General features: G+C 35.6%; 1 protein-coding gene across 6 annotated transcripts in view; it reads left to right on the forward strand.

Annotated features, from left to right (window-relative positions):
* The window catches only part of LOC113070166 (voltage-dependent T-type calcium channel subunit alpha-1G), a 175,081-nt gene that overhangs the window by 52,327 nt on the left and 97,674 nt on the right, over nt 1-25,080 (forward strand). For all 6 annotated transcript variants that reach the window (XM_026243382.1, XM_026243381.1, XM_026243383.1 and 3 more), the window contains one exon: nt 17,469-17,580. In XM_026243382.1, coding sequence (XP_026099167.1) covers nt 17,469-17,580 — 112 coding nt within the window. The remainder of the gene's footprint in view (nt 1-17,468; nt 17,581-25,080) is intronic.

Raw genomic sequence — 25,080 nt, forward strand, 5'->3', positions numbered from 1 at the left:
GGCTGTGCGATTAATAGAATTTAAGTTCTTGATTTTTCATTTTTGATTTTGCCCTCCAGTGATTCTGGAAACATAATACGTGTAAAATCATGTGACGTGACCATAATTTACAGTGTGTATATATATATATATATATATATATATATATATATATATATATATATATATATAATACTAATACTGTATATGTATGTATATATTAATGTATTGAGCTGTGCAAGAGGCTAGTTGGCTTTTGTGCATGCAGTCTGAGATGAAATACTAACAATTATAGTCTACTTTGGGCTTCAGGTATGTGTAACTGACAAATACACACAAAAATGTCAAATTCTCCATCTATGTGAGTTTTCACTTAAACACAGTCAGTTTTGTCTTAGTTAAACATGAATAGTTGGAAAAGTACTCATGCTTGTCAGTATATTAGATCTGTGCATTCAGTCTTAAAGTGACAGCAGCCTAATAAACCTGCTGGTGTCTCGGTCATATAAAGTTAATCAAACAACACTTTGCAAAAACTCCCAGATGGTACTTAAAACGCTTTGGAACACAGGTCTGCTGTCCCTTGAATTGCATTTTCTGAAAAGGTTAAATAGTGGAAATGTATTTATTAATCAGATTAAGCTGAGGAATATTGTTTGACACTGGGTGATTGCCTCACAACACAAGTGAAGTTCTGTAATTTGTTACGAAACACAGTGGTTTATTTGTACTCCTACACATGCACACAGCGGTAAATTGGGGCCAGAAGATGGTGCAAAAAATAAAAAATAAAAAATGAAAGGGCCAACTGCTTGTCAAGTTATATTTACGGAAATGTGGCTAACATGTATTCAGGAAACTCGTTCTTGAGTAGGTTATTTAAGATGCCCTGTGAGCAAGTGAGCATTCTGCTTTATTTATTTAGTATGATGGATTCTGACATGCCAGGAGATTGGATGGGCTATTTTGATTGTTCCTCAAAAAGAAGTTTGGGGAGGGTTTTGGATCCGCAAAGGAGATGAGCAAGTTTTCTGTGAGGATCCCAGCCAGATGCTCTCTAGGGTAATATAATGATGTTTTTAAGGGACTCCCGAGCAGACAGGGCCCTCTCCACTCCGACGGACCACCCACTCCAACCCTCCACCTCCTCATCACTGTTTGTGGTGAGAGGAAAGACTCTGAAATTAAGCTCCATGTCAACCAGATGGTTCCGATTCCATCTGTTTGCTGGAATTACTCTTTCGTCATTGCAGACTGAGAGCCAGAGTTAATAGTGTTGTTAACATGTGAACTTTGCTGTTTAATGTTTAACAAAGGCAATGAATAGCCCACACTTCACATATACACCATTCCTTTGCTTGGATTAAAGGATATATTTCAGGTTTATTTAGTCTGTTTCTTTCCTGTTGAAAAATACTGCTAGTGTAGAGGTGAAAGGAAAAGGATACATGCTAACACAAGACGACTTCAGGAGTGGAGATGCTCTAATTTGTTCTGTTTTATTACATTGACTCAAGTGTGAACTCCAGTGTGACGTCTTTCACTACTTTTTATCCATTTGGTTTTAAAATTTGGTGCCATCTTCGTGGCAGGTGGAATATTTCTCATTTTTAAAAATTGATATCTAGTTAAGTTAAGTTAACTTTTTAAGTAAAAAAAACAACAAAACAAAACAAACAAAAACACTTTATTTAACCTAGTTTGTGCATTTTTATTTAAAGAAAAAAAAAAAACATGGACACACAGACAGCATTTTTAACTCTGTCTCCCATAAAGAACTGATGTTTTTCCCTCATTAAAAGAGAATTTGATTCTAATTCCTGAAGTCTGACAGCTCTGTACACTGAATACATAATATTTGATAATTTGATCCATCCACTAATGTCAAAGCTCTGCCTTCTGTCTGTCTGAAGTGGAATTGTGTTCTCTCGGGCGTTAAAGAGGAGATTTTTGTTTCTTGCAGTACTGGAACATGCTGTACTTTTCTCCTTCTCCTCTGATGTTTAACTGCATTTTTTTGGTTCAGGGTGAGCTGTGAGGGGATCAGGTTTGACAGGAGTTTATAAAAATCTCAAAATGGCTGTCTTTACTTGCATTGTAGCATATGTGTGCCTGTGTACCACTGCAAGAGCAGTTTATTTTATGCGGCCTGTCCTTTTCCTCAGTCTTTTATTATATCTCTCCATATAGATTTTTTTAATAGTCTGCATCTGTCTTCAATACATTTTTTTTTTTTACTGTTAAAATGCACAACAGTAATTGACTTTCAATCTGTTTATTATTTGAAAGATTTTACAAATCTTTAAATCTGTGACCGTTAATAATAGGTACAGTTTACACACTTTTCTATTGTTTTTCAAATCTTTAAACCGTTGCATTCATAGGTCATTTTTCAATTTACTAACAAAATGAACAAAAAATGACGGGCAGATTCTTTGTTTAAACAAACAAAAGACTTTAAGGTGCTTTATGCCTGCCTTATTGGAATTCAAGTTTAATTTTAATTAGCATTTTTGCCTATTCAGTCTTGTGGAAGTTTTAGTGTGGTTACTGTGCCTTTAAATTCACCTGACAATGTATAGTTTCATCCTTTATACCGTTTAAACTCTTAGTAAGTTAAAGGGGGGGTGAAATGCTCGTTTTCACTCAATATCCTGTTAATCTTGAGTACCTATAGAGTAGTACTGCATCCTTTTTATAACTCCAAAAAGTCTTTATTTTTATTATATTTATAAGAGAAAGATAGTCTGTACCGATTTTTCCCGGAAAAACACGAGCGTCTAGAGGCGTGACGTGTGGGCGGAGCTAAAGAATCACGAGCACCAGTAGGCTTTTGCGTTGAGAGCATGTGGAAGCTGTGACACAGATCCAGAGGCTGAAATTTAACAAGAGCAGCATCAGCAAAGGCGGTATGCTATGTGGTATGTACTGAAACTATATATTTGCTTAGCGGTTTTGGAAAATGACTAAGTTCCACTTTGTCGTCTTTTTTTTTTTTTTTTTTTTTAAGCTGTAACGTTACATGTGGAAAGTGCAGTTTGATGACAACATCGCATGTTGTTTACTTGATGTGCTTATGCGCTGATAGCTAAGTTAACAACACAGAGATATTTGAAGCAGTTTTACTCACCGCATGCGGTTCCAACACACAATCGTGACCCTTTTCCGTTGGGACTGCATTATCCTTAAGAAATAAACGATGTGCAATCCGAAATGCAGGGAACAAACAAAAACACTTACACAACTCCGTTGATGCTCTGTAAAAATAAACTCCATCCACTGGTCCCTTAATGCTGTTTCTCTTTTGGTAATCTGTGCAGGGTTGTCTTGCCCTGGCAACCAAAAACACACTCCTTTTGTGACATTTCGCGACGCTCTCGCTCTGATCAGTGAAGTCTGTTGTGCTCTCAGTGCTCTGCTATACGGGAGCGCGCGCTCTTCCGGCAGAAGTGCCTCAGGACCCATATAAGGAAATTCCGCTCCATCTAACGTCACACAGAGCCATACTCGAAAAAAACTTTCCGAAACTTGTGACAAACCGGAAGAGGTTTTTTTGGAACAAAAATACTCCTTCAAACGTACAACTTAATTTTTGAAACTTTGTCCATGTTTAGCATGGGAATCCAACTCTTTAACAGTGTAAAAAACTCAGTATGCATGAAATAGCATTTCACCCCCCCCTTTAATCTTATACGGTAGCTTTCTTGTTCTGCTTTATTTTAGACACCATTTAAAAGCTAAGTATGATGATTTTCCTCTTGAGCATGTTAGTGGTAGCTTTAAAGGACTTACCATAAGGGGGACTAGGGGAAGTCGTGGCCTAGTGGTTAGAGAGTTTGACTCCTAACCCTAGGGTTGTGGGTTTGAACCTTGGGCTGGCAATACCTCGACTTAGGTGCCCTTGAACAAGGCATCGAACCCCCAACTGCTCCCCGGGCGCCGCAGCATAAATGGCTGCCCACTGCTCCGGGTGTGTGTTCATAGTGTGTGTGTGTGTGTGTGTGTGTGTTTGTGTTCAATGCTGTGTGTGTGCACTTTGGATGGGTTAAATGCAGAGCACGAATTCTGAGTATGGGTCACCATACTTGGCTGAATGTCACTTCACTTATTACCATAATGTTCTTAATAACAAGGTCACATTAAGACAAAGTATGTCTTTCACTTTGTCTTTAATTTTGCAATAATATAGTAAATTTTATAATATAAAATAAGTTTTGCCCATTAGCAATCCATGTAAAGCACCTGCCACAATATTTCAATAACTAAAAACAGCAGTACATTCTAAAAAAGTTTCATGTGTAAACACTTGAAGTGTCTTTAGAACAGTGATATTAAAAGATGAAATTAGCACACATCTTACTGATGATTCTTGCTTTATGCAGGCAAGCAAATGAGCCCAGAGTATAAGCGCAAAGCGCTAAATGGTTAAGCATCTTCTTTATAATGGTGTTCAATGGTAAAACATTTAATATTAAACTTTGCACATTGCGTTTATATTCTGGGCTCATCCGCTTGCCTGTGCAAAGTATGCATCATCAATAAAGTGTATACAGAATTTTTCTTAATACATTACTTGATGTAATCCTCCTAAGAATAACTGGCATTCAGTTGAGGAAAGCCTGGTCTTGTCCTCCGTGTGGGTGTTCCTGTAAGGGTGTGACATCATGTGAAAACTATCAATGAGAGGCCTGTTGTGGTGGTCGTAAGCTATAGTGGTAAATCGCTCTTAAGAAGCACTGCAGGGTTTATTTCAGCCATCATTTCAACAGATAGCAAGAACGAAAGAGTGATATGAAGATACAGACAATATCTGGATTTCAAGAGAAAACAATTCACCTCACCTCTGGTTTCCTTACAGAGAAACTTAGTCAGGGTCCTGTCGCTATGCTAATACATACTAGGAGACTGTGTTTAACTGCTTATGGCTGTCTTTATGTGTATGTGAGTGTGTGTGTTATTGTGTGGGAGAGAAAGAGAGAGAGAGAAAGAGAGCAGGCTGTCATTGATGACTCTGAATAAGTCTGCTTTAATCTTCACTGGACTGCAATTCCCCTCACTGTTTCAGCCAGAGGGAAGACATGATCTAGTCTCACTCTTGCAAGCCCTATATAAGCCAGAACAAACAGTCAGTCAGGAAAGCAAGAGCAGAAAGTCCTTTTTTTTTCTCTCTTGATGATAAGTTAATGAGGTAAACAATGGGAAATTCTGAGATTCCAAAGACCTTTTTAAGGTTTTAGTGGAATCTCTTTGCAGTAGGTGGAGGGAGTTTTGTGACTGTCATTCAGATTTTGGGTGGGTGGATTTCAGTCATTCAAACTTTTGCTTTAAATGACACCCATCAACAAATCATCCGTCTTTTGTTATCATCGTCCCTCTCAAAACTCCTACTGAGATCAGTATTGTCTCTTATTAAATAGTGGTGGGCCAAGATATTTTCCTTGAAAAGCAGATGTATCCCGGAAAAAAAAGGGAGTAGAAACTATGGTGACTTCAGAGAAATGTCCTTTTCGAGATCTGAAAAGAGGTATGATCTGCATAGTTTTAAGATTAGTACTGTATCACTGTCCTTTAACATAGTAGAGGGTGAGAACAGATGGAGAATTATGATTTCTGCTAAAATATACACGCCTCTCATAACCAGCAAAACATGAGCATTTAAACAAACAGAATTACATAAAGGTGTCAAACCCTTAAACTCTTTAAGGAAATGAAAACAAACATGAAAACACATATCAGAGCTATTTGTGTCATTGTGGCTCCAAAAGAATAGCAACAAAAATGAATGAATGAATGAATGAATGAATGAACTAAACTGTCACTGTTTGGACAAATACAAGAGTTGAGTCACTCAAACAAACAGATTGCAGTTCAGTTTGATGCCACAAGGAGGGCAGAAAGAGACACTTCAGCCCAAAATATACACACAACCGCTTAGTTTATAACCAAATACAAAGTCTTTCAAAATATACTTTATTTGATTTATTTGGTACATGCACAACTAGAGTTTCATCTTTGTCCAATGATGCTATTTCTCTAAAAGTTATGGCTGATAAAGATATCTTTTGTATTCATTTAAATTAGAGTTGTGCTTATCTCTTAACCTGCTTATTGGCCAACTAATTAGTAAAAAAAAAAAGTATAATTAAGTGAAATACAATAAAATATGTGATTTGAATTAATAATTCGATTTTGTTTTTATATTTTCTGTTCAATTTTTATATTATCACTTTAATTTTAGAGTATTATTGAATTTCTGTTTTTGTAATTTTTAATATTTTTTAATGCCTGTATAGATTTGTATTTATTTTTATTTCAGTTTTAGTTATTTTAGTCCAAGTTAAAATCTTTTTTTTTTTTTTTTTTTATTTTATTTTTTTTTTAGATAAAGTTTATTTTAAGTAACAAATTTAGCTTTTTATTTAACAGTAATAATCCTGAAATTGCCTTATATTAGAGCTAGATGGCATCAGTTTTGATTCCATGTTTACTTCAACACAAAGCATGCCTTCACATTTATTGTGACATGTAAAAGTGCATTGTAACTCTCCAGGGGATTTGCGAGCATTAACCCCAACCAAGACTGGCTGTAATATGTCACGTGTATGACAGTGTTGAGTGATCTAGCATGGGTTTTTCTGTGACCTGTCTTTGTGTTGTATTTCAAGGGTGCGCATTGTGCATACTGGAGGGCATCTTAAGAGGAAGCAGCCCTCTGAACTGGGACCAGTTTGCTCTCAGGATCTTGCATTTTGTTGTTTGCTCTGTGATGTAAAAATAGCTCTGTGCCCCTTTGTGTCGACACTCTGATCCTAATGAGATGCCATCCGTATTTTGGCTTTAAAATGTTTTATTCATTATCCCTTAGCATAGAGGGGATATTTTCTTTCTATTCCTGATCACGCACAAGCGGATAAACATCCACAGATCATATTTTTCAGCATCTGTCATTTACTTGCAGATATTGCTGGGGGTCACGATTGCTTAATACAGATGTAGTTGTTAAATAAAGCTTTGAAATAGGAAGATGTACTCTGGCTGTTTTACGGTTTTATTTTTGTAATGGTTTGTTTGAAAGATGAATCACGTGTTAGTGGGAGTTCATGCATTTATACACAACTTTCCTATTACAAGACTTTTTACATGTACTGTAATGAAGGGGATAAAATATTTTCTGTTTATGAAAATATGACCGCTGACAATCACCATAATCTTTGCAAACTGATGGAGAATGATCTTCTCCGATAGCACGTTTGGGAAATGTTCATTTTACCCATTCAGCTCAATTTTCTTGAGGGATGATAATCTCTCTCCATAAAAGATTTTCGTTGCTATTGTGAGTCTAGCTCATATATTTAGGAGACATGGCCTTCTGAAAATCAATCAAAAGTCAATCCACTCCATACCTGCGTTAATCTAATCGGTCTTCACACATCTGAGGGAAGACACGTGATATTTTCTCAGGCTAATAAAATAGTAGACATTAGTACTCCTTCCATTTAATACAGTAGATATATAAGTGGCACAGCTTTAGTAATCAATGCTGGTTTCCGTGTGCTAATCTCGTATGACAGAAAGTTACCAACTCCCATTTAAAATAAAAATCCACTAAAACTGCGTTTTCGTGGCCTGGTTTGCACAAATGGCTTATCAGTTAGCACCTGTGCCCTCTGGACAGGCAGCCAGAGGCTTTGAGGATATTTTGGAGGGAAGGAGAGAGGGAAGACGAGGGGTGAGCAGACCTGATTGTCTCCGTGCCTCAGGGGCCCTGTTGGCGAGAGGCAGATGCCACCACGCTCTGACACAACCATTGGCCTTTTCACTCTTCCAGCACCATTAGAGACACAGACGCAGCAGTATGAGGCCAGACCAAACACATTTTGTTTCAAATAAGTGAACTACATGCTTCATCATTATGGGTGAGAGTTTAGTCTGTGAATTATAGAGTTAGATTGGAGTGTGTAACTGGGAATGTGAGTTGCCAAGTGCAGTTAAGATCAATTAAATTCCATTACTTAATTCCCAGTTTTAGAACCGTCTTGGGGTCCATACTTACATGCGATTAGCTGTATGTATATTACATTTCCCATTGTGCCAGTGGAAAACTCACATGCTTAAAGCAGACTCGAGCCAGGAAACACCTCTGCTCTTTTGTGCTCTGAAATGTCTGTTGCTAGGCAACATTGGCTTTCATCATGAAGACTCATAGTTCAGCACAATACTGTCTCAATTACTGTTTTGATGACAGACATTAGAACGCTATAGCAGGCAATTTATTGGTTCATAGCAAAAAATAAGCGCTACACAGAAAAAAAAAAGTTTCATTCATCCAATTAAAACAATTTATGGTAATGATTTACATTTGTATTTTTTTAACTTGCGCCAATGAAAAATAAATAACTTGCCCTAAGGAAATTAAAATAGGAAATATACATTTTGCAGCAAATTCTCATTAATAATACTACTAATAAAATAGTAATAATTAATTAGGTTTTTGGTCACGTATAAATAGCCTTATCCTTACCTTTATCTATTTTATAAAAAAAATTGTTGCTGCTAAAATAAATAGAAAAATATGTAGCAATAATAAAAACAATAATAATAATATTAACACTCAAAATAGCATCTAAATGCAGAATCTCAAAACTTTTATTGTTGTGATCATCACATTTTGCTAGTCAAATCTCTAGGCATTGGTAATAGTGTAATGATTGATTTTTTAATAATGATAAAGATATGCATACAGCGCTGTGATGTACTATTAAACTTCCCAAAACACTTTTCAAACAGAAGTAATTGACAGTAGAGTAACGTGTTCAGATGATACGTTTTTGCCAATCTCTCTACAAGGATGAACTCTGGTCTTTCCTGCTACATCAAAGCAGCTAATCCGACCATGGAAACTCTACTTCCCAAAGCTAAAACAGGCCTTTGCACTCCTGTGCAAACCTTCCTTTGGAAGCACTTTCATGTTATTTTGAACAATTAAAACACCCGTGTCAGATGTCAAAGCATGGCTCACAGCCGTCACAGGGGGCAGCATGCATCAGCGAAAATGTGCTGAAACTGAGTGGCAGCAGGGCTGATCTGTTAATAATTTGATAGACGGCTCACCACTCGAGTGTATAGATGTGTATGTTCATATCTTGCATTCTAAATGATGGGAAAATGAATGAATGTGTGATTACCGCTGATTAGATATTACGGGCATTATTGACACGATTTATAACACTTCTATCGACCAGGTTTTTTGTCAGGAAAAAACAAAAAACATTTCTTTATTGTTATATATTTTTTATGCGTTAATAAAATCAATAACTGGGATTACACTTGATTACATTTTATCATCATTGATCATTGCATAATTAATTATTAATACTTATTAAGTTTAAGTAATCCAAATGTGTATGTTATAACAATAAGGTTTGCATTACTCTTTAAAAATTGCAATATTGAATATTCCCTCTGTAAATGTCCATACTCTGCATATGTTTCTGTAAGGCTTTAATTCTTTAAAGGGAGAATAAGGGCTTTGAAGATATTTGCTATAGGATTTCAAGTGAACACTGTTGTACAGATTATAAGAACATCTGTACTGACTGGAGGGTAGTATAATGGTGGCTTTAGTGTCTCATTCATCTTTGTTGGACTAAGTGGACTCATGCTCTGAAGAGTCTGAGGCAGATAGAGAAAATACAGAGACACATTAAGGTGTCGTGCAGTACGAACAGGGCCTTAATTGAGCGGATGAACAAGCTAATGCTCCGCGGCAGAAAATCGGTGTCTCTTGGCACAACATGCTTTGCTTTCTGCGTTTACAGCCTCTGTATGTGTGAAATATTTGGCACAATTCATTTATTCCCTATTTCTTCATGTCACGCCTCTTTGATTCTTAGTTTTGCCTGGCTCACTGGTGATGGTGAATTCATGTATTTGGGGATAATGATTGCCCTGTTAAGACATATATCAAAGCGATTTTGAAACTGGCATGCCTTTTTTTTTTAAATGCTGTTTCTTCCTGGGCTACTATTAAGGCTGGATAATATATAGAAGAATTACAATGATTTTACTTGCAATATAAAATTAAGCAACACATGGCAGTGTTTTAATGTGTTTTTTATTTGGTCTTAAAATTTCTTGAATCTTACAGTTTCCAAGTATTAGAGCATTTAGACAGATTTTTATTTTAATTGTTACATCTCTGATTTTAATTTAGGGGAAAAAAAATGATCACTTTCATGAATTGGTTTAAACTTTTGACCAGTCATTTAACCATTTATTGATTTATTTGTGTTATGTTCAGTTCAGTGAATGTTTTTCATGCATTAAAATGCTTTAGTACAGTGGTTCCCAAGGGCTTAAATGTCTAATTTAAATGAATTGTAATTCATTTGAATTTTAAAAGTGTGATTTTCTAGACTTGGAAAAGTCATTTAAATTACATTTATAAAGAAATTATTCTTTTTTATGCCAAGCTGTAATTCATTTTATCAGATTTCTGAAATGTTTCTGAAATTTACTGGAAATATTACACCTTTTTGGAACCCTGTTCTGATTGAGAAGTTTTTAATTGCAGACAATGGTGGTTTGATTGAAATTATAGTTTCACCGATTGGAGAGAGAGAGAGAGAGAGAAAAAAAAACTTTTCAGAACAAAATCATACATACATATCTGAATATCTATTAATTATATTTAAAAATCTAAAAAGCATCCAAATTGTCTAGCCCTAATTCTTTTTTTGTGCCTCAAGCTTGTTCTGCAAGCTAACACTTGAATATCAGCACAGCAGGTTAACAAATCCAGTAACCATTTTCAGATCTTGACCGTTTCACCTCTTCTGCGATGAATGTTTATCCATGTGTTTTGGTTCGAACAGCGTGTTGTGTTTGTGTCCCACAGCGAGTTTCTAATTTTGAACCTAGCTTTTCCTCATCTCAGAAGTTTGCTCTTTATTTTTAGAGAGATTTGAATTTTTACACTTAACAGACAAGCAACATTTCCTCAAAAACTTGTATAATTAAAGCAGCTCCCTGGTGTGGAGCAGAAAGGGGCTCATTTAGCACTTCTTCAGTAAGATGTCCCTCAGTTTTGTTAGTGTTCCATCACAAGATTCCTTCCACACTGATCCACTGAGACTTCTGATCTTGTAACAGAACTGCCGATTCCAAAAAGTTGACTCAAAAGAGAAGAAGCTGAGGAAATCAAAATACTTTTAAAGCCATCTGGCCTTTAAATTTCTTCTGAGGGTTTTTCATTTATTTATTTTTTTCTCAAACTCTCCTTTCCTTTTAGATGGATAGCTGAACCTGGCAAATGCTTTTGGGACATGACCCCTGAAGCATCTGTAAAAAAAAAAAAAACATGTACACGTTTATGTCTCTATTTTTCACTAGATTAAACACTAAAAGGTACAATTTGTAAGATATTTGCAGTAAAATATCCAAAATCCACTAGGCTAGTGTTATGTATTTTGTCCAGCTGATTACTAACAATATCTCTAATGTTTTCAACAACTTGTAAATCATGAGAAAATTCCTATTCTAAACAGTGACATGGGGCAGTGCAGTCGCCTGTCAATGACGTAAATTACCCTTTGTTACCACCTTTACTGACGTAGACACCACATGACAACAGTGTCGTGCAGAAGTAGCTTCGCGACAAACTTCAACTAGAAAGAGATGCCGATCTCGCTTGTGCTTTACTCGACAGGTGAGTTGTTTTGATTCGTATCTTTACAGAAAACGTATTCTATTATAACGATCAACAAGATTAGTATTATGGGGCATACACGCCAAATGCGGGACATCGTGTCTCTAGACCCGTGCGAGGACGCATCTGACCCATCGTCTGATTGCATCTTTGCATTGACTTTGTATGTAATCTACTCGCGCAAATCATTGAACTCGCGTTAAATCCATTATTTATCTTTCCGTCTGATTGATGGACTTCAGCGGTTGGGTAGAAGACAACAAATCCCATCTTTCCACGCTCCTCCTTAGTGTCATCAAACCACGCAATTGTTATTGTTTTGGTAGTGCGCCCTCTCCTGGCAGGTCCTACAACCTGTACCTTTAAGTATGTGGAATCTAGTGTCTCAGAGCAAAGCAAAATTAAATTGTTTGCTTTACATATTGTATGTAAAATTTGAGATACCTCTGCCAGCTGCAGAGGTCATCATGTATTTATGCAGAGCTGTAAGAGGCACCAGAAAAAAATTTCCTCCATCTGCTCACTAACCTTTGATACATCTCTCTTCTATTGTTTTGTTTCGTAATGCTATGCTGATGTAGAAATTCAATGTTTTTTTTTTTATTATTCCTTTTAAAAATGATTTCTGTTGTGTTTTTATCTGGGAGGTCATGTAGCACTAATTGTTAACAGTTAGGAAAACAACGGTGCGCTAGAAAAGACTCTCGCAGTTAAAGGGACAGTACACCACCAAATGAAAACTATCATCATTCACTTACCCTCAAGTTGTTCCAAACCCCTATGAGCTTCTTTCTTCTGTTGAGCAAAAGAGAAGATACTTTGAAGATTGTTGGGACCCATACAGTCGATGGTAGCCATTGACTTACATATTATGGAAACAAATCCTATGGAAGTCAATGGCTACTGTCAACTGTTTGGTTACCAGCATTCTTCAAAATGTCTTATTTTGAGTTCAAATAATGATTGTTAGCCAGTGCCTTTCAAACTCTAATTTTTTTTTTAAACAACTTGAGTATGTGTTCTGGGTGAACTGTCCCTTTAAGATAGGTTAATTGTGAGTTTTACCTCAAACTCTCCACTGTTCGCTCTAGAGGACTGTAGCTAACTTTGCAGTTAAACTTTAAGTGTACTTGAGAAAGGAGCTTGTGTGGCATACATTCCCCATAGACTCTTTCCCAAGTCCTTAAAATCACATTTCTGCCTTTTTGTCACAGCTTTAGTCTTTTACATTGCCAGATATGAGCTTCATGACTCTGAAATATTGAATGAAATTCAAGCCTGTACTGTGTCATATTCATCTCTGCCAATATAGATCTGGAGATCCTAGTTAGATGGTTGATTCTGTCTATCAGGATTGTTTTATTTTTTTGGTTCAAAATTAATAGCATTGCTTTATGCATATGTCTTTTATGCATGCTTTGAACAGAAACATCTTGCACATATGTGATGTATATTATTATACATTTAAGATTTTTTTATTTAATACATGTATTTATTTAATAACTTTTTTATTGTATAATTCTTAGCATTTCAATTTCATAGCAATTGTGGCGAGTTTCTAAGATTACATTTATTTATGCAAATGTTTGTAATTAAATATTTGCTTGCTCTTAAGAGCATTTTTTTTATTTCACATTTATTTTATTATTAGCATTTAAGTCTTAGACCCCTTTTCCATATGATTACTGTGAGACTTAATTGTCCAACTTATTTTCTTATTTAGCTGTCTGTTTATTTGTTTGTTTCATACATGTATTTATAAATCCTTTTAGACACCACTTTCGTTTTTTTACTTTTTTTATTTTGTTCTACAAAGGCCCTTTGCTAATAAGAATACAATGATATAATAGCATGGAATAGTTCTTGAATTGGAGCAGAATGAACGTTTTAGCACAGTGGAACCAGCAGACATAAAGGGTCCCAGCAGAGGAGCTATGTTAGGACATGTGACACTGGAGAATGAAAGAGCCTGGCATGAAACATAGCTAATGCCAAGAGCCTTGAATTAAACATAGGATGGATTAAATACGGCTTTTAGCCAGGCATGGCTGTCATCCATATGGGCTCCTGAGACCCTGGAGAAAGGGTTACTAAACAAGTGGCTGCATGCACATATTTAGACTAGAATGATAGAAATGTGAACTGTTAGAAGGTTTGAAAATTAATGAACAGATGGTCTGGAACTTACATGTGAAAATACTGTGTGCATTAAATATACTGTTAGTCTGATCAGACCAGAACTAAAATGGATACTCAGTGGATTTCTATAGGAAATGCTTTAAAGGCTTTACTATTTAGTTGGGTTTATTACCATTGCATGTCCCTGCAACAGAATGTTCCAATAGTTCTGCATCCTGCATTCGGGACGGCACCTCATTTATTCATTAATTAGCATAAGATAAGTTTATACCCAAGCACTGGAGTGTGTTGCTTATTCAGCCCACCTCTGTCACTCTTTCAGGTGTGTTTGCTAGCATTAGTCTGCAAAATCAGCCTGGAAAAGCTGCAGAATCGCTCACACAAACATATACACGCACACCATACTTTTATGCCTTGTTACTTTTTTTCCAGCCTGTCAGAAGAGTGAAAGTGAGGCTTTTCAGAGCATGAAGGGAGCCTCATGTGGGAATTGGGCTCCACCTAAACACGACATAAAGAGTTGATGAGGTTTTGATCTCACTGTTGCCTGCGAGTGAAACCCACCTACACTCCTCCAGCAATGGTGAAGGGGGTCCTTGTGAGAGAAGACGCGTGTCTGCTCATGGTGAGCTCACTTCAGATTCTGCCTGTTGTGTGAGTCCAATGCTTTGTTTTTTCAAATTAAAGCCACACTTTATGAAATAATTTATAAGCACATGTTCCAGTGTTCTCATTTATTGTTTATAGGGGTTTGTCTGGTTATTACTATCCACAGGACTCTCTCTTTTTCGTCTTTTGTTACTGCTTGCTGGCAAGGGAAACATTTTCAACGTCTGTGACTTGCTGCATTCATTAAACCTTTTAATCCTGCGGTCATTTATAAGTTGCCGAAGGCTCTACAACTAATTTTCAATTTGCAAATATTGTTTTGGTTGCAATAAAACTGGCATATAACTAGACAACTTTAGCAAGCGCTTCTGTCAACTTGCTGGATAATGTGTCATGTGGAGGGTAGGTTGTTTTCTCTGAAATGCACCTGGCAACTTTATTATCTCAGTCCTTGCATAGGTTTCTATGGGAGTTTCTATATAGAGGTAGAAGCAGCCAGCCAGTTATTATTGCAGAATAAACCCTGACAGCATGACCACTGTTTACCAAGTAAATAAATGAACATGCAGTAATATATTTTAGATTATTTTATTATATCAGAAGAAAGATTGTGGGGTGAAATAAAACACTTGAAACTAGCAGGGTGTATTTGTGTATTAGATTCATTGCCAGTGGTCAGACATTATGTAAATTTAAACATTATGCAAAATACTGGATAGCAGAAGTGCAATACTGCACAGTATGAATAATAATATCAATAATTAGATTTTCAGAAGTCTCTAGAATTAAAAACAAAACGAAACAAAACTGTGTATTTAATGGGTTAAGTTGAGCATTTTAGTGGTACCTTCAGTACACTATTGTTCAAAAGTTTGGGATCTGTAATATGTTTGAAAGAATTATCTTACGTTTATCAAGGCTTCATTTACTTGATCAAAAATAGAGTAAAAAGAGTAATATTTTGAAGCATCATTTATTTGGGGAATGGCAAAGCTGATTTTTTTTTCAGCTTTGTCTTTAGTGTCACATGGTCCTTCAGAAACAATTATGATATTGCTGCTCAAGAAACATTTCTTTTTATTATCAATTGTTGAAAATGGTTGTGCTGCTTAATATATTAGTAGAAACCATGATAATCTATATATATTAGATTATATATATATATATATATATATATATATATATATATATATATATATATATATATATATATATATATATATATATATATATATATTCCAGGATTCTTTGAAGAAAGTTTATTTGAAGTATTTATTTTAAATATATTTATATATATAAAAAAATTGCATTATATAAAATGTCTTTACTGTCACTTTTGATTCATTTAATGCATCTGTAAATACAAGTATATTCTTTCATAAAATAAAATAAATCAGTAAAAATAAATTAAAAGCTTATTACCCCCAAACCTTTGAAAAGAAGTGTAATTGCAATTTACTATTAAAACCTATCTTGTGTATCATTCTTTATATATATATATATATATATATATATATATATATATATATATATATATATATATATATATATATATATATATATATATATATATATATATATATATATAATATGCACACAGTTTTTGGGTGATTTTCCTTACATAGTTCATGAATGTCAGTTCCACTGACTCTGTGCCCCTGGTTCAGTGTATATAGATTAATGCATCCTTAGAGAAGTTAGCAGCTTGTTATTTGTCTTCTGTCTTTTGGAAGGAAGAAGACACATTCTGTCCGTTTCCATTATTTATGCAGAATACATTATAGCCCGAGCCCCTTTATGCAACTAGAGATGATCATTATGGTCAAGAACTATAAAATACTATAATTCGTTCAGGCTTTACACCAGAAATCAGTGAACACAGAATGTACATTATTGAGGTTCATGGCTTCTCATATATCTCTGCACATGCAGCACTAAATGCTGGTTAATTCATGATGGCGTTGTGAAAAGTATGATCACATAAAAAGCGTGAATCCAACTGCAAATCCACGGAACATTTTTCACTCAGCGTCTAAAGTGTTGCGTAATTTCCTTAAGCTATGATGTCATCGGACAATATATAGTTTTATTGTTGACCGTAATCAGAGTTTCTCCAGTCAGGATACTTTCCTGTTTGATGGTGAATCTTCTTATTTAGTTTTGGTGACTTTAAGTGTGTCCCCTTGGGCCCTCCGCTGGCAGTAATTGTGAAAAATGAGCTGGTTTCTGTCTGTAGCCACTTTGCTCAGACGGCACCCTGTATAGGCATTAGCATTCTTGTGTTTAATTTAGATGTAAATGTGCGAGCTCGACCCCTGAATGGGAACGTGGCATCTGAGGCACCAGCAACAAATTTTCCCAACCCATGATCAATTACTAGAGGTGAGCTAAAAAGATGAAGGAACTCTGGGTCATTTATTCCCCACAAGTAAATCAAGAATAATAACGATGAACATAAAGCACCGTTGGCCCTGTAAAATGTTTAGGTGGACCTGACCTCGTTTTCATGACAGAGAAAGTGATTTTGGCCTTTGAAATGTTATCTGTTAAAGCTGTAATAACTAAATTATGTGATCGCTAACAATAATGTGATAATTTATTACAATTTCTTCTTGCTTTGTTTTCCAAAACAGATTATAACAGTGGGATAGAAGGGCATTATTTACACGACACAGTTACATAAATTTGCATTACTTTTGCTTTTTTGAACTCTTTATTACTAACTTTAGCAAGGGCGGGATAACAAATGTCTGCTGATAGCTTGGATGTAGTAAATAAACTGTAAAAAAGTTGTAAAAAAAGATTTTAGATACAATAGTGAAGAAGTCTTCTGGTTCAAAATGTTATTTTTATCTCAGTGTGTTCCTTTTATAAGTATTTGTGAAATTTCTGAGTGAAAATGGTTTCAAAGTACTTTTCTTCATTTGCATAGGTTGCAATAATGTCATTCATTTATATTCTGAAGAAAACCTTTTCTATTTGTCTGTGACTGCATGTATTTTCTATGTACTATTCCTTAACTTCTGCTTCCCACATGGTTCGAGAGGGCCAGCATGTTGGTAATCCTGCTGAACTGCGTTACTCTGGGGATGTTTCAACCTTGTGAGGACAGCCACTGTGACACTGAGCGATGCAAGATACTGGAGGTAAGTCTCATTCTTAGAATACACCACCTTTTGTAACCTGATGTACTTTAGATAAAAGAACAGATGGTAAACAAATTGAAATCTAACTGGACACAGACTTCAAATGAATTTAGTTTTCAAATTAAATCCAACAACTTTTACAACTCAAAAATGGGGTTACTTTGAGGCATTTATCATCATCTCTCGTCGAGCACTGGGTTTCTCTAGATATCCCGAAGCATGTTGTGTTGAATGACTTCCAAAAGACACTGGAATGCCCAAAACCACATGTGGTGATAGGCAACAAAGAGATCCTCGCCTGTAATTCAAAGCAGATTATCGCAGGAAAGACACTGCTCTGGTTTATCATTGACTTGGGAACATTGCTCAGGGACTTTGATTTCAATCTGCTAAATTCCTTTTGCTTTGTTTAACAGACGAGTGTTTTGCCCTAAGGATTTCAGAGAGCTTTCCTCTCTTTTCTGTCATGGATGTATTTAATCATTCTGGAACCCAGCAACAATTCACTTTTGTCCTCCATAGAGGACATATTATTTTATATAAAAATAACAATTGGGGGCATTGGCAGAGGATATATACTGTGTAAAAAAAAAAAAAAAAAAAAAAAAAAAAAAAATATATATATATATATATATATATATATATATATATATGTATATATATATATGTATATGTATATGTGTGTGTGTGTTGTTTCTCAAACATTCTTTACACTGTACACTTATATTACTACTAATAATGTTTAGAATATTGAAAGGTTTCTTCAGTACCAAATCATCAGATTAGGATGATTTCAGAAGGATCATGTGTCACACACTGTTGTAATGTAAAGGGACCTGAAACTTGAACTTTGCCTATAGATAGATGGATGGATGGATAGATCTTTTTTTAAATGTTTGTTTTGTCAGATGTATTCTCTGCTCCATATACTGTCATGAAGTCAAGACCATTTTAATTCCCAAAACTTTTTTTTTTTGTGGCTCTTCTGAAGTTATATAACACTTTCAACCTCTGTTCCTCTCATGTGATGCCTCTAATGCTATGGGGGTGTCATAAGCGTTAGGAGGACTATATAAAAACAAATGAGCCTGAAATGGCCTGGCCCTAGAGCGGATTAAACCATATTAAATGAAGTGCCTAAAACACGACTTCAAAGCCACTCATCCACACAACCATTATAATCAGGAACTTTAGAATACAATGTGACTGATTGTGACATGAGGTGAATCACCTCTTATTTCCGAGTTATTAATGGTTGCTGTGATGGATGATACTAATCTGTGATCTTTACATTGTGATAGGTCAGGTTCACTGTAAAGAGTGTGAGTGAGGTGTGATTATAATATTTTATTTAAAGGCAAACTATCACATAAATCATACAACAGTTGTGCAGTGACTTGCCTCCAGACTTGATTTTGAAATCGGTATTGACATACTCTTGACCAAATACCTAGATGAATAATTGAATAGTGCTTATAATTTAGTAGAATATATGTATAAAACAAACACACAGACACACACACACACACAATGAAAATAAATGTTTTCCACCACAGGAATAAATTACATTTTAAAGTATATTAGAACAGAAAACAGTTATTTTTAATTGTGATCATATTTTACAGTATTTCTGTGATTTTTACTGTATTTTTTTATCAAATAAATGCAGCCTTTGTGAACATAAGTCTTAGAAACATTAAAAAATAAATAAAACTTTTGACAGTAATATATAACATTCTTATACATATATACTACAACTACTATATAAATTAATATGATAATAATAAAACTACATTTACTGTATATACTTTAGTAACGTACAGTAGTTTCGTTTTGAGTAGTATGGAGATTGTAAGGAATGCAGCAAACAAATTTATTTATATGAAAGGAATGTGTATAGGAAAAACCATGGTACATATACATTGTGATTTAGAGACACTTTCTTGCTGTGTTTCCTGGAACCATCATCTTTTACTCTCCTTCATGCCTGGGTGAGATTGCTTTATTTCCGATAGTAATGCCAAGATTTCATTGGGATTTAATGGGAGCAGATCAATTTCTTAGTTTGATTTTTATTCGGTAAACTTAGTAATTGAAACCCGCAGTGCAGCTAAACCCCAGTTTTGGAGCATTCCCCTCCCTGCCTCTCATCTGAAATAACTGGCCTGGGACGTTTCATCTCTAAGATGCGATAATTTACAGAGATTATCTTCTCCAACTGCTCTATCAAAAATCACTCTCCCTCTTGCCATATGGAAATTAGTGTGCTTTGCCAGAAATAAGATTGCAAACCTGGTCAATCAGGAAATTTACAAAGACATACAATCAGCTCCCATCACTGTCTGGGAGACACGCCTGGCCTCCATAGCTGACGTGACTCAGGTTAGCCCTCGGCATGAGCTTTAGAAGAACGCCTTTGGTGGAATAATGGAATTCAGGGAAATACAATAAAGCCGTGGTGCATGCCTGCCGTCTCTCTCTTTCTCTCTGTGCCCCTTCTCTTCTGCCCACACAACACATTATCATTTATTTCTTCAGTGCTTCCCTCTCTTCTTTTTTCCCTCTGCAGGCATTCCTCATTTTTTTTTTATGTTTTATTTTCTGTCACTACATATCATTCTCAATACATGACTTTCTTCTGTAAAACACAAAATAATATATTTGGAAAAATGTACAGCAATAATAGGCCTAGTCAGAATTTGCTGTTTTGGTCCCCATTGGCTTTCGTTACATGTCTTTTAAAACATTTTTTTCAAGGGTCACAAAAGAAAAATAAATGCAAGTGTGTGTGAGAAATGTGAGTAAATTATGCCAAATTGTAGATGAACTAATCTTTAAGTACCAAATTCCAGCATTAGGATGTGCATGTGGGTTATTATGCTTTATTAAGTTATTAAGCTTTAGTCGAGTTTAGGGTGTAGATAAGTGGTTTCAGGGGCAGAAAATTAGTAGTATAATGTTTAAGAGGAGAACTGACTGAGTTTAACAGTACCGATTGGCTGTATCTTTATTTTTCTCTCCCTTTATATTGCTCCCTGTAAGTGTGTTTGTGTGGATGATGGATGGTTTGTTCTTATGGATGGTTTGAACTACATAACTCCTGTATAGTATAGTATTATCTGTTCTGGCTTGGTTTTCTTAGCATTCTCTTCAGGTAAAGGGAGCATATGTTGTTCTTTTTGTCAGCTGTTTTGCCGGGGAATCCCATTTGCCTTGGAAAAAATTCAAATAATGACACTTGGTTTATTGCTTATGAGAGTCAAGATGCAGTGAGTGCAAAAAGAAGAAAACTTTAGTCTGTAGTTTATTTGTAGCTTTGTATCTGTAAGACAAATATGCCTCATGCACAAATTCTCTAGAAATCATAGAAGGCCTGTCACCACATACCCTCATACCCTTACAACTAAATGGTGAGCTGGGGCTATTGAGCTACAGTTAGGTTAGGATAAAATCACCATAAACTTCTCTGTTCCACCCATGAGCAGTTTCCAAAGTATTGTGAAGCTTATGATATCTTTGTATAACCTAAGGGGTAATTTTAGTTTTCAACTGAAAACCAGAAACTTTTTAATGCATTTTATGCATTTTGGCTGTTCATTTACACGAAAAAGCCAACTTTTGAAAACTTTTGAAAACTATAGCAATCATAACGTTAGCGCCCACACCGACACACAATAACATTCTTTTTATCTTAATTGTACGCTGCAGTTATGTTGTCTTACACTTTAAATGCTTGAGTTCTTTAAAATCGAATGGATTCTGATTGGCCGTCAATGTTTGTGTAGCTCATCAGCTTTAAAATTTGTTCTGAAAGTGATTCCAATGATATGTGATTCAACTGTGGTGAGGAGCATATTCTCAAAGAACTGGTATGATTATTAAATCCTTATAGTTATCGACATAGTTGTTGTCGTTCATGGTTTCCTTTAGCCTTATGAGGAATTTAACAATTTGAAGTCATTAGACACAGCTAATATGCTCTTTTAATGTATATCTCATTATGTATTCATATATGGTACATCAAAACTTGTCATTAGATTTGAGGTTAGATGTGCCAAGCATTATCGCTTGTCATGTGTCTTGGTTTTCTAACCCATTACAGTAGGGCACATTTTTATATGCTTGTATAGAAATCACACATACAAAATTTGAGAGCTACAAGGGGAAGTTCTTTTGATCTGTTCAACATGCAACGCTATAGCAGAGCTTCCGAAGACTTTTTTTTTAATTACAGTAGGTGGACGAATCATATAACCACTTTTATATTATGTTAATAGTGGTTTTTGTCTTTATTTGTCCTTTCAAGCCTGCAGTCACCATTTAATTTCATTGCATACAAAATTGTAGCATGAACATCTTATCTGGTGTTTGACAGATGGAAAAAATAATACAGACTTGGAATGACGTGAGGATGAAGTAAATGATGACAGAATTTTCATTTTAAGGTAAACTATTTCTTTAAATGTTTAGTGAAAGCAGTGTATTTCATCAACAGATGTCAATGTAGGACAAATATCAGAGACTAAATATGTATTATTGTGTTGATTTATGGTAGTGTGATGATTGGTGTTTTCCTGCTGCATTGTACACGTCTGTTCACTTCCCTTCTAGACTCCATGATGTCATCGGCATAGCAACCGCTCTCTACACACATGAATTAGATGAATTAGTAAGAAGAACAGAGAAGATATTTATGTTTATTCACAGTGAATGTGTGTTGCAGCTTCCTCCTCTCTTTGTGTGTGCATTTGTGGGGGTGGACGGATGGTCTGAAGAAGTTCTTGATTTAAAGAATTGTTTTCTCCGAGGAAAGGCCATCCGTTGCACTAGAATAACCTACTCACAGCACAGACAATACACCACTCAGCTATTTGTACAACAAAGAGGACGCCATGAGAAGATTTATTCAGTGCCAAAAGATCAACGCACGCGCACAAACACCCTCGCTTCCACACACGTGGATGAGACCGACTCTTTCTCCGAGCTATTTTTGAACGCTTCCCCAGAAATATGAAAGAGAAAGATGACATGTATTAAATAGAAATGGGTGGATGAGATGTGGTGAGAAAAAGGAAGGGAGGAGGAATATGGGAAAGGGCTCTCTGAAACAAAGGAGATGAGAGACAGGGAAGTATAAAGAGGAAGATATTCATATAGTGTGTGGGGTTTGTGTGAGAGAGAAAGAGATAGAGAGAGAGAGAGACAGAGGAAAGGGAGAAAGAGCCGTAGAGAATATTTAACCCCTGAGCTCTGCTGGCTGTATGAGAGTGTTTTGTTGAGGGGTTCCCCTACTCAGCATCGTTTATCTTTGGAGGGAGCTGTTGAACCGTAGGAAGCCCCGTAGAGATCTACACACACACACACACACAGCTGTGTGAGCCAAGAGCTCTAAATGGACTTTGAACAAAACATATATGTATATAAATAAAGAGTAATTTGACAGTTGTTGTTCTTTCACACTTATACAGTACTTATGTTACATTTATTGGTCTTTTTCATTGTTTGTTTGTTTTATTTATCCACTGTTGCAAATTATAATTGTGTCCATAAATGCTTTCTTTCATTCATTTTTGTTTTCTTCCTTTCTTTATTTCTTAAATCCATAAACATTGTTTATCTATTACTTTAAATTAAAAGCCTTTCAATTAAACATTTAATGATACATATAAAACATTATTTAAACAACATACTTTCATTAATATAATACAAATGATTGAAATAAAATAATTTGAAACAGAAATAGTGACTTGTCAAGCAGAAAACATCCATATGTTGAGCAGTATTAATGTACAGGGCAGTAACTTATCAAAGTAATTTTTTTTTTTTTTTTTTAATAGCGAAATTATTATTATTTCGTTTTTTTTTTTTTTTTTGTGTTCACCATATGTTCACTTTAAGGCAGATAATTAGAGAACATTAGTGCATGGTCTTAGCAGATTTATCTCTGTCGGAACAGACAGACTCATCCCCAAACCATTAATGCAAAATGAAGGCTCACAGATTCTCCCCTCGTCCTCATCCTGACAGCATTGTTTATGGATGTGTTATGTGTTACCATTAACTTTGAATTGGCAAGAACTGGAGTGCCCTATAACCCAAATGTCCACTATATGCAATACAAGCCGATCAGGGATGAGGTAATACATTAGCGCTTGGCTCTGAATAATGTCCAACGTGACAGTAAATACTCTCCACTGCGGCTTAATTAACATTCCCTGCATTTTCAGAGTGCAAGTGCTTTGGCTGGAGGGAATTCCTCACTTAAGAGCTTTGACTAATTTCCTCGCTGGCTGAGAATGCCCAGGTGTCTTTCAGTGACAGTCAGCCTTGAGGAGACGACGGTCTCTGAGTTCATATGGCCACCGATGTCTCAAGGACCCAGTCTGTGATCTTTACTCAGGAACGGACAAACAGCCCCTTTAGCGTCTGCCTAAGGATAATGCATGTTTAATAAAGAAATTTAGTTCATAAGGTCTGGAAATGTACCATGTTTTGTTGAATTCAAATTAAAGGATGTCTGAACAGGTCACCAGTCTAGCAGATTTTTCTTCCTTGCATGTAATTCTAATCAGCCATCATTATTGAACATGTTTCTTATAATTACTTTGTGTAGTATATGTCAATTTGAGTAGTATAGTCTTATTCAATTTCACAAATCTTTATAAAGGAGTTTTAGAGAGTAACTAAGGATTTCTTTTTCCACATTCTGTCAGAATTGCCTTTATGGTTATTAGCACAAACTTGATTTACTGCCACAGACTGAGGTGCCATTCACACACAACATGTTTTTCCATTCCACTCTGCTACTTTTTCATTGTTATAAATAAGCACGACTGTAGATGGACATATTTGACTGCTGCGCTCACGTCTCACTAGTAATATTTGCATGAATTTTTACTCATCCTCATGTTGAGCCATCAAACAGCTCTATTCCTTACAAATGAAAGTTCATATTGACCATGTATGTGTGAAAAATTACACACAAAATAATAATAATAATAATAATAAATGATATATATAATCTGTGTGTGTGTGTGCTCTTAATTTTGTGACATATCAGGACACAACTCTGTATAATGACATGGGTATGACACAGGTATTACAAGGAGAGGGTGACTTATGAGGATATAACCCATTTCTCAATTTTTCAAAACGCTTATAAATCATGCAGAATGAGTTTTTTTGAGAACGTAAAAATGCACAAAGTTTCCTGTGAGGGTAAGGGTTAGTGTAGGGCCATAAAATATACAGATTGTACAGTATTAAAACCATTACGCCTATGGGATGTCTCCACTTTTCACAAAAAAAAAAACCTGTGTGTGTGTGTGTTTGTGTGTGTGTGATTTGTGATTTGTTAACTATAGCACAAACACACGCACATTCATGTGCACGTTCACAAAGACATACATCGCACTCAGCACTGACTTGGCATGACGTGTGCTTTCCAAGAAATGCAAGGGCTCCCATTTTCATTCCATGAAGCTTGTCAGTCATGACTCA

This window comes from Carassius auratus, unplaced genomic scaffold, assembly GCF_003368295.1.
Source record: "Carassius auratus strain Wakin unplaced genomic scaffold, ASM336829v1 scaf_tig00003219, whole genome shotgun sequence".
Classification (NCBI taxonomy): domain Eukaryota; kingdom Metazoa; phylum Chordata; class Actinopteri; order Cypriniformes; family Cyprinidae; genus Carassius; species Carassius auratus.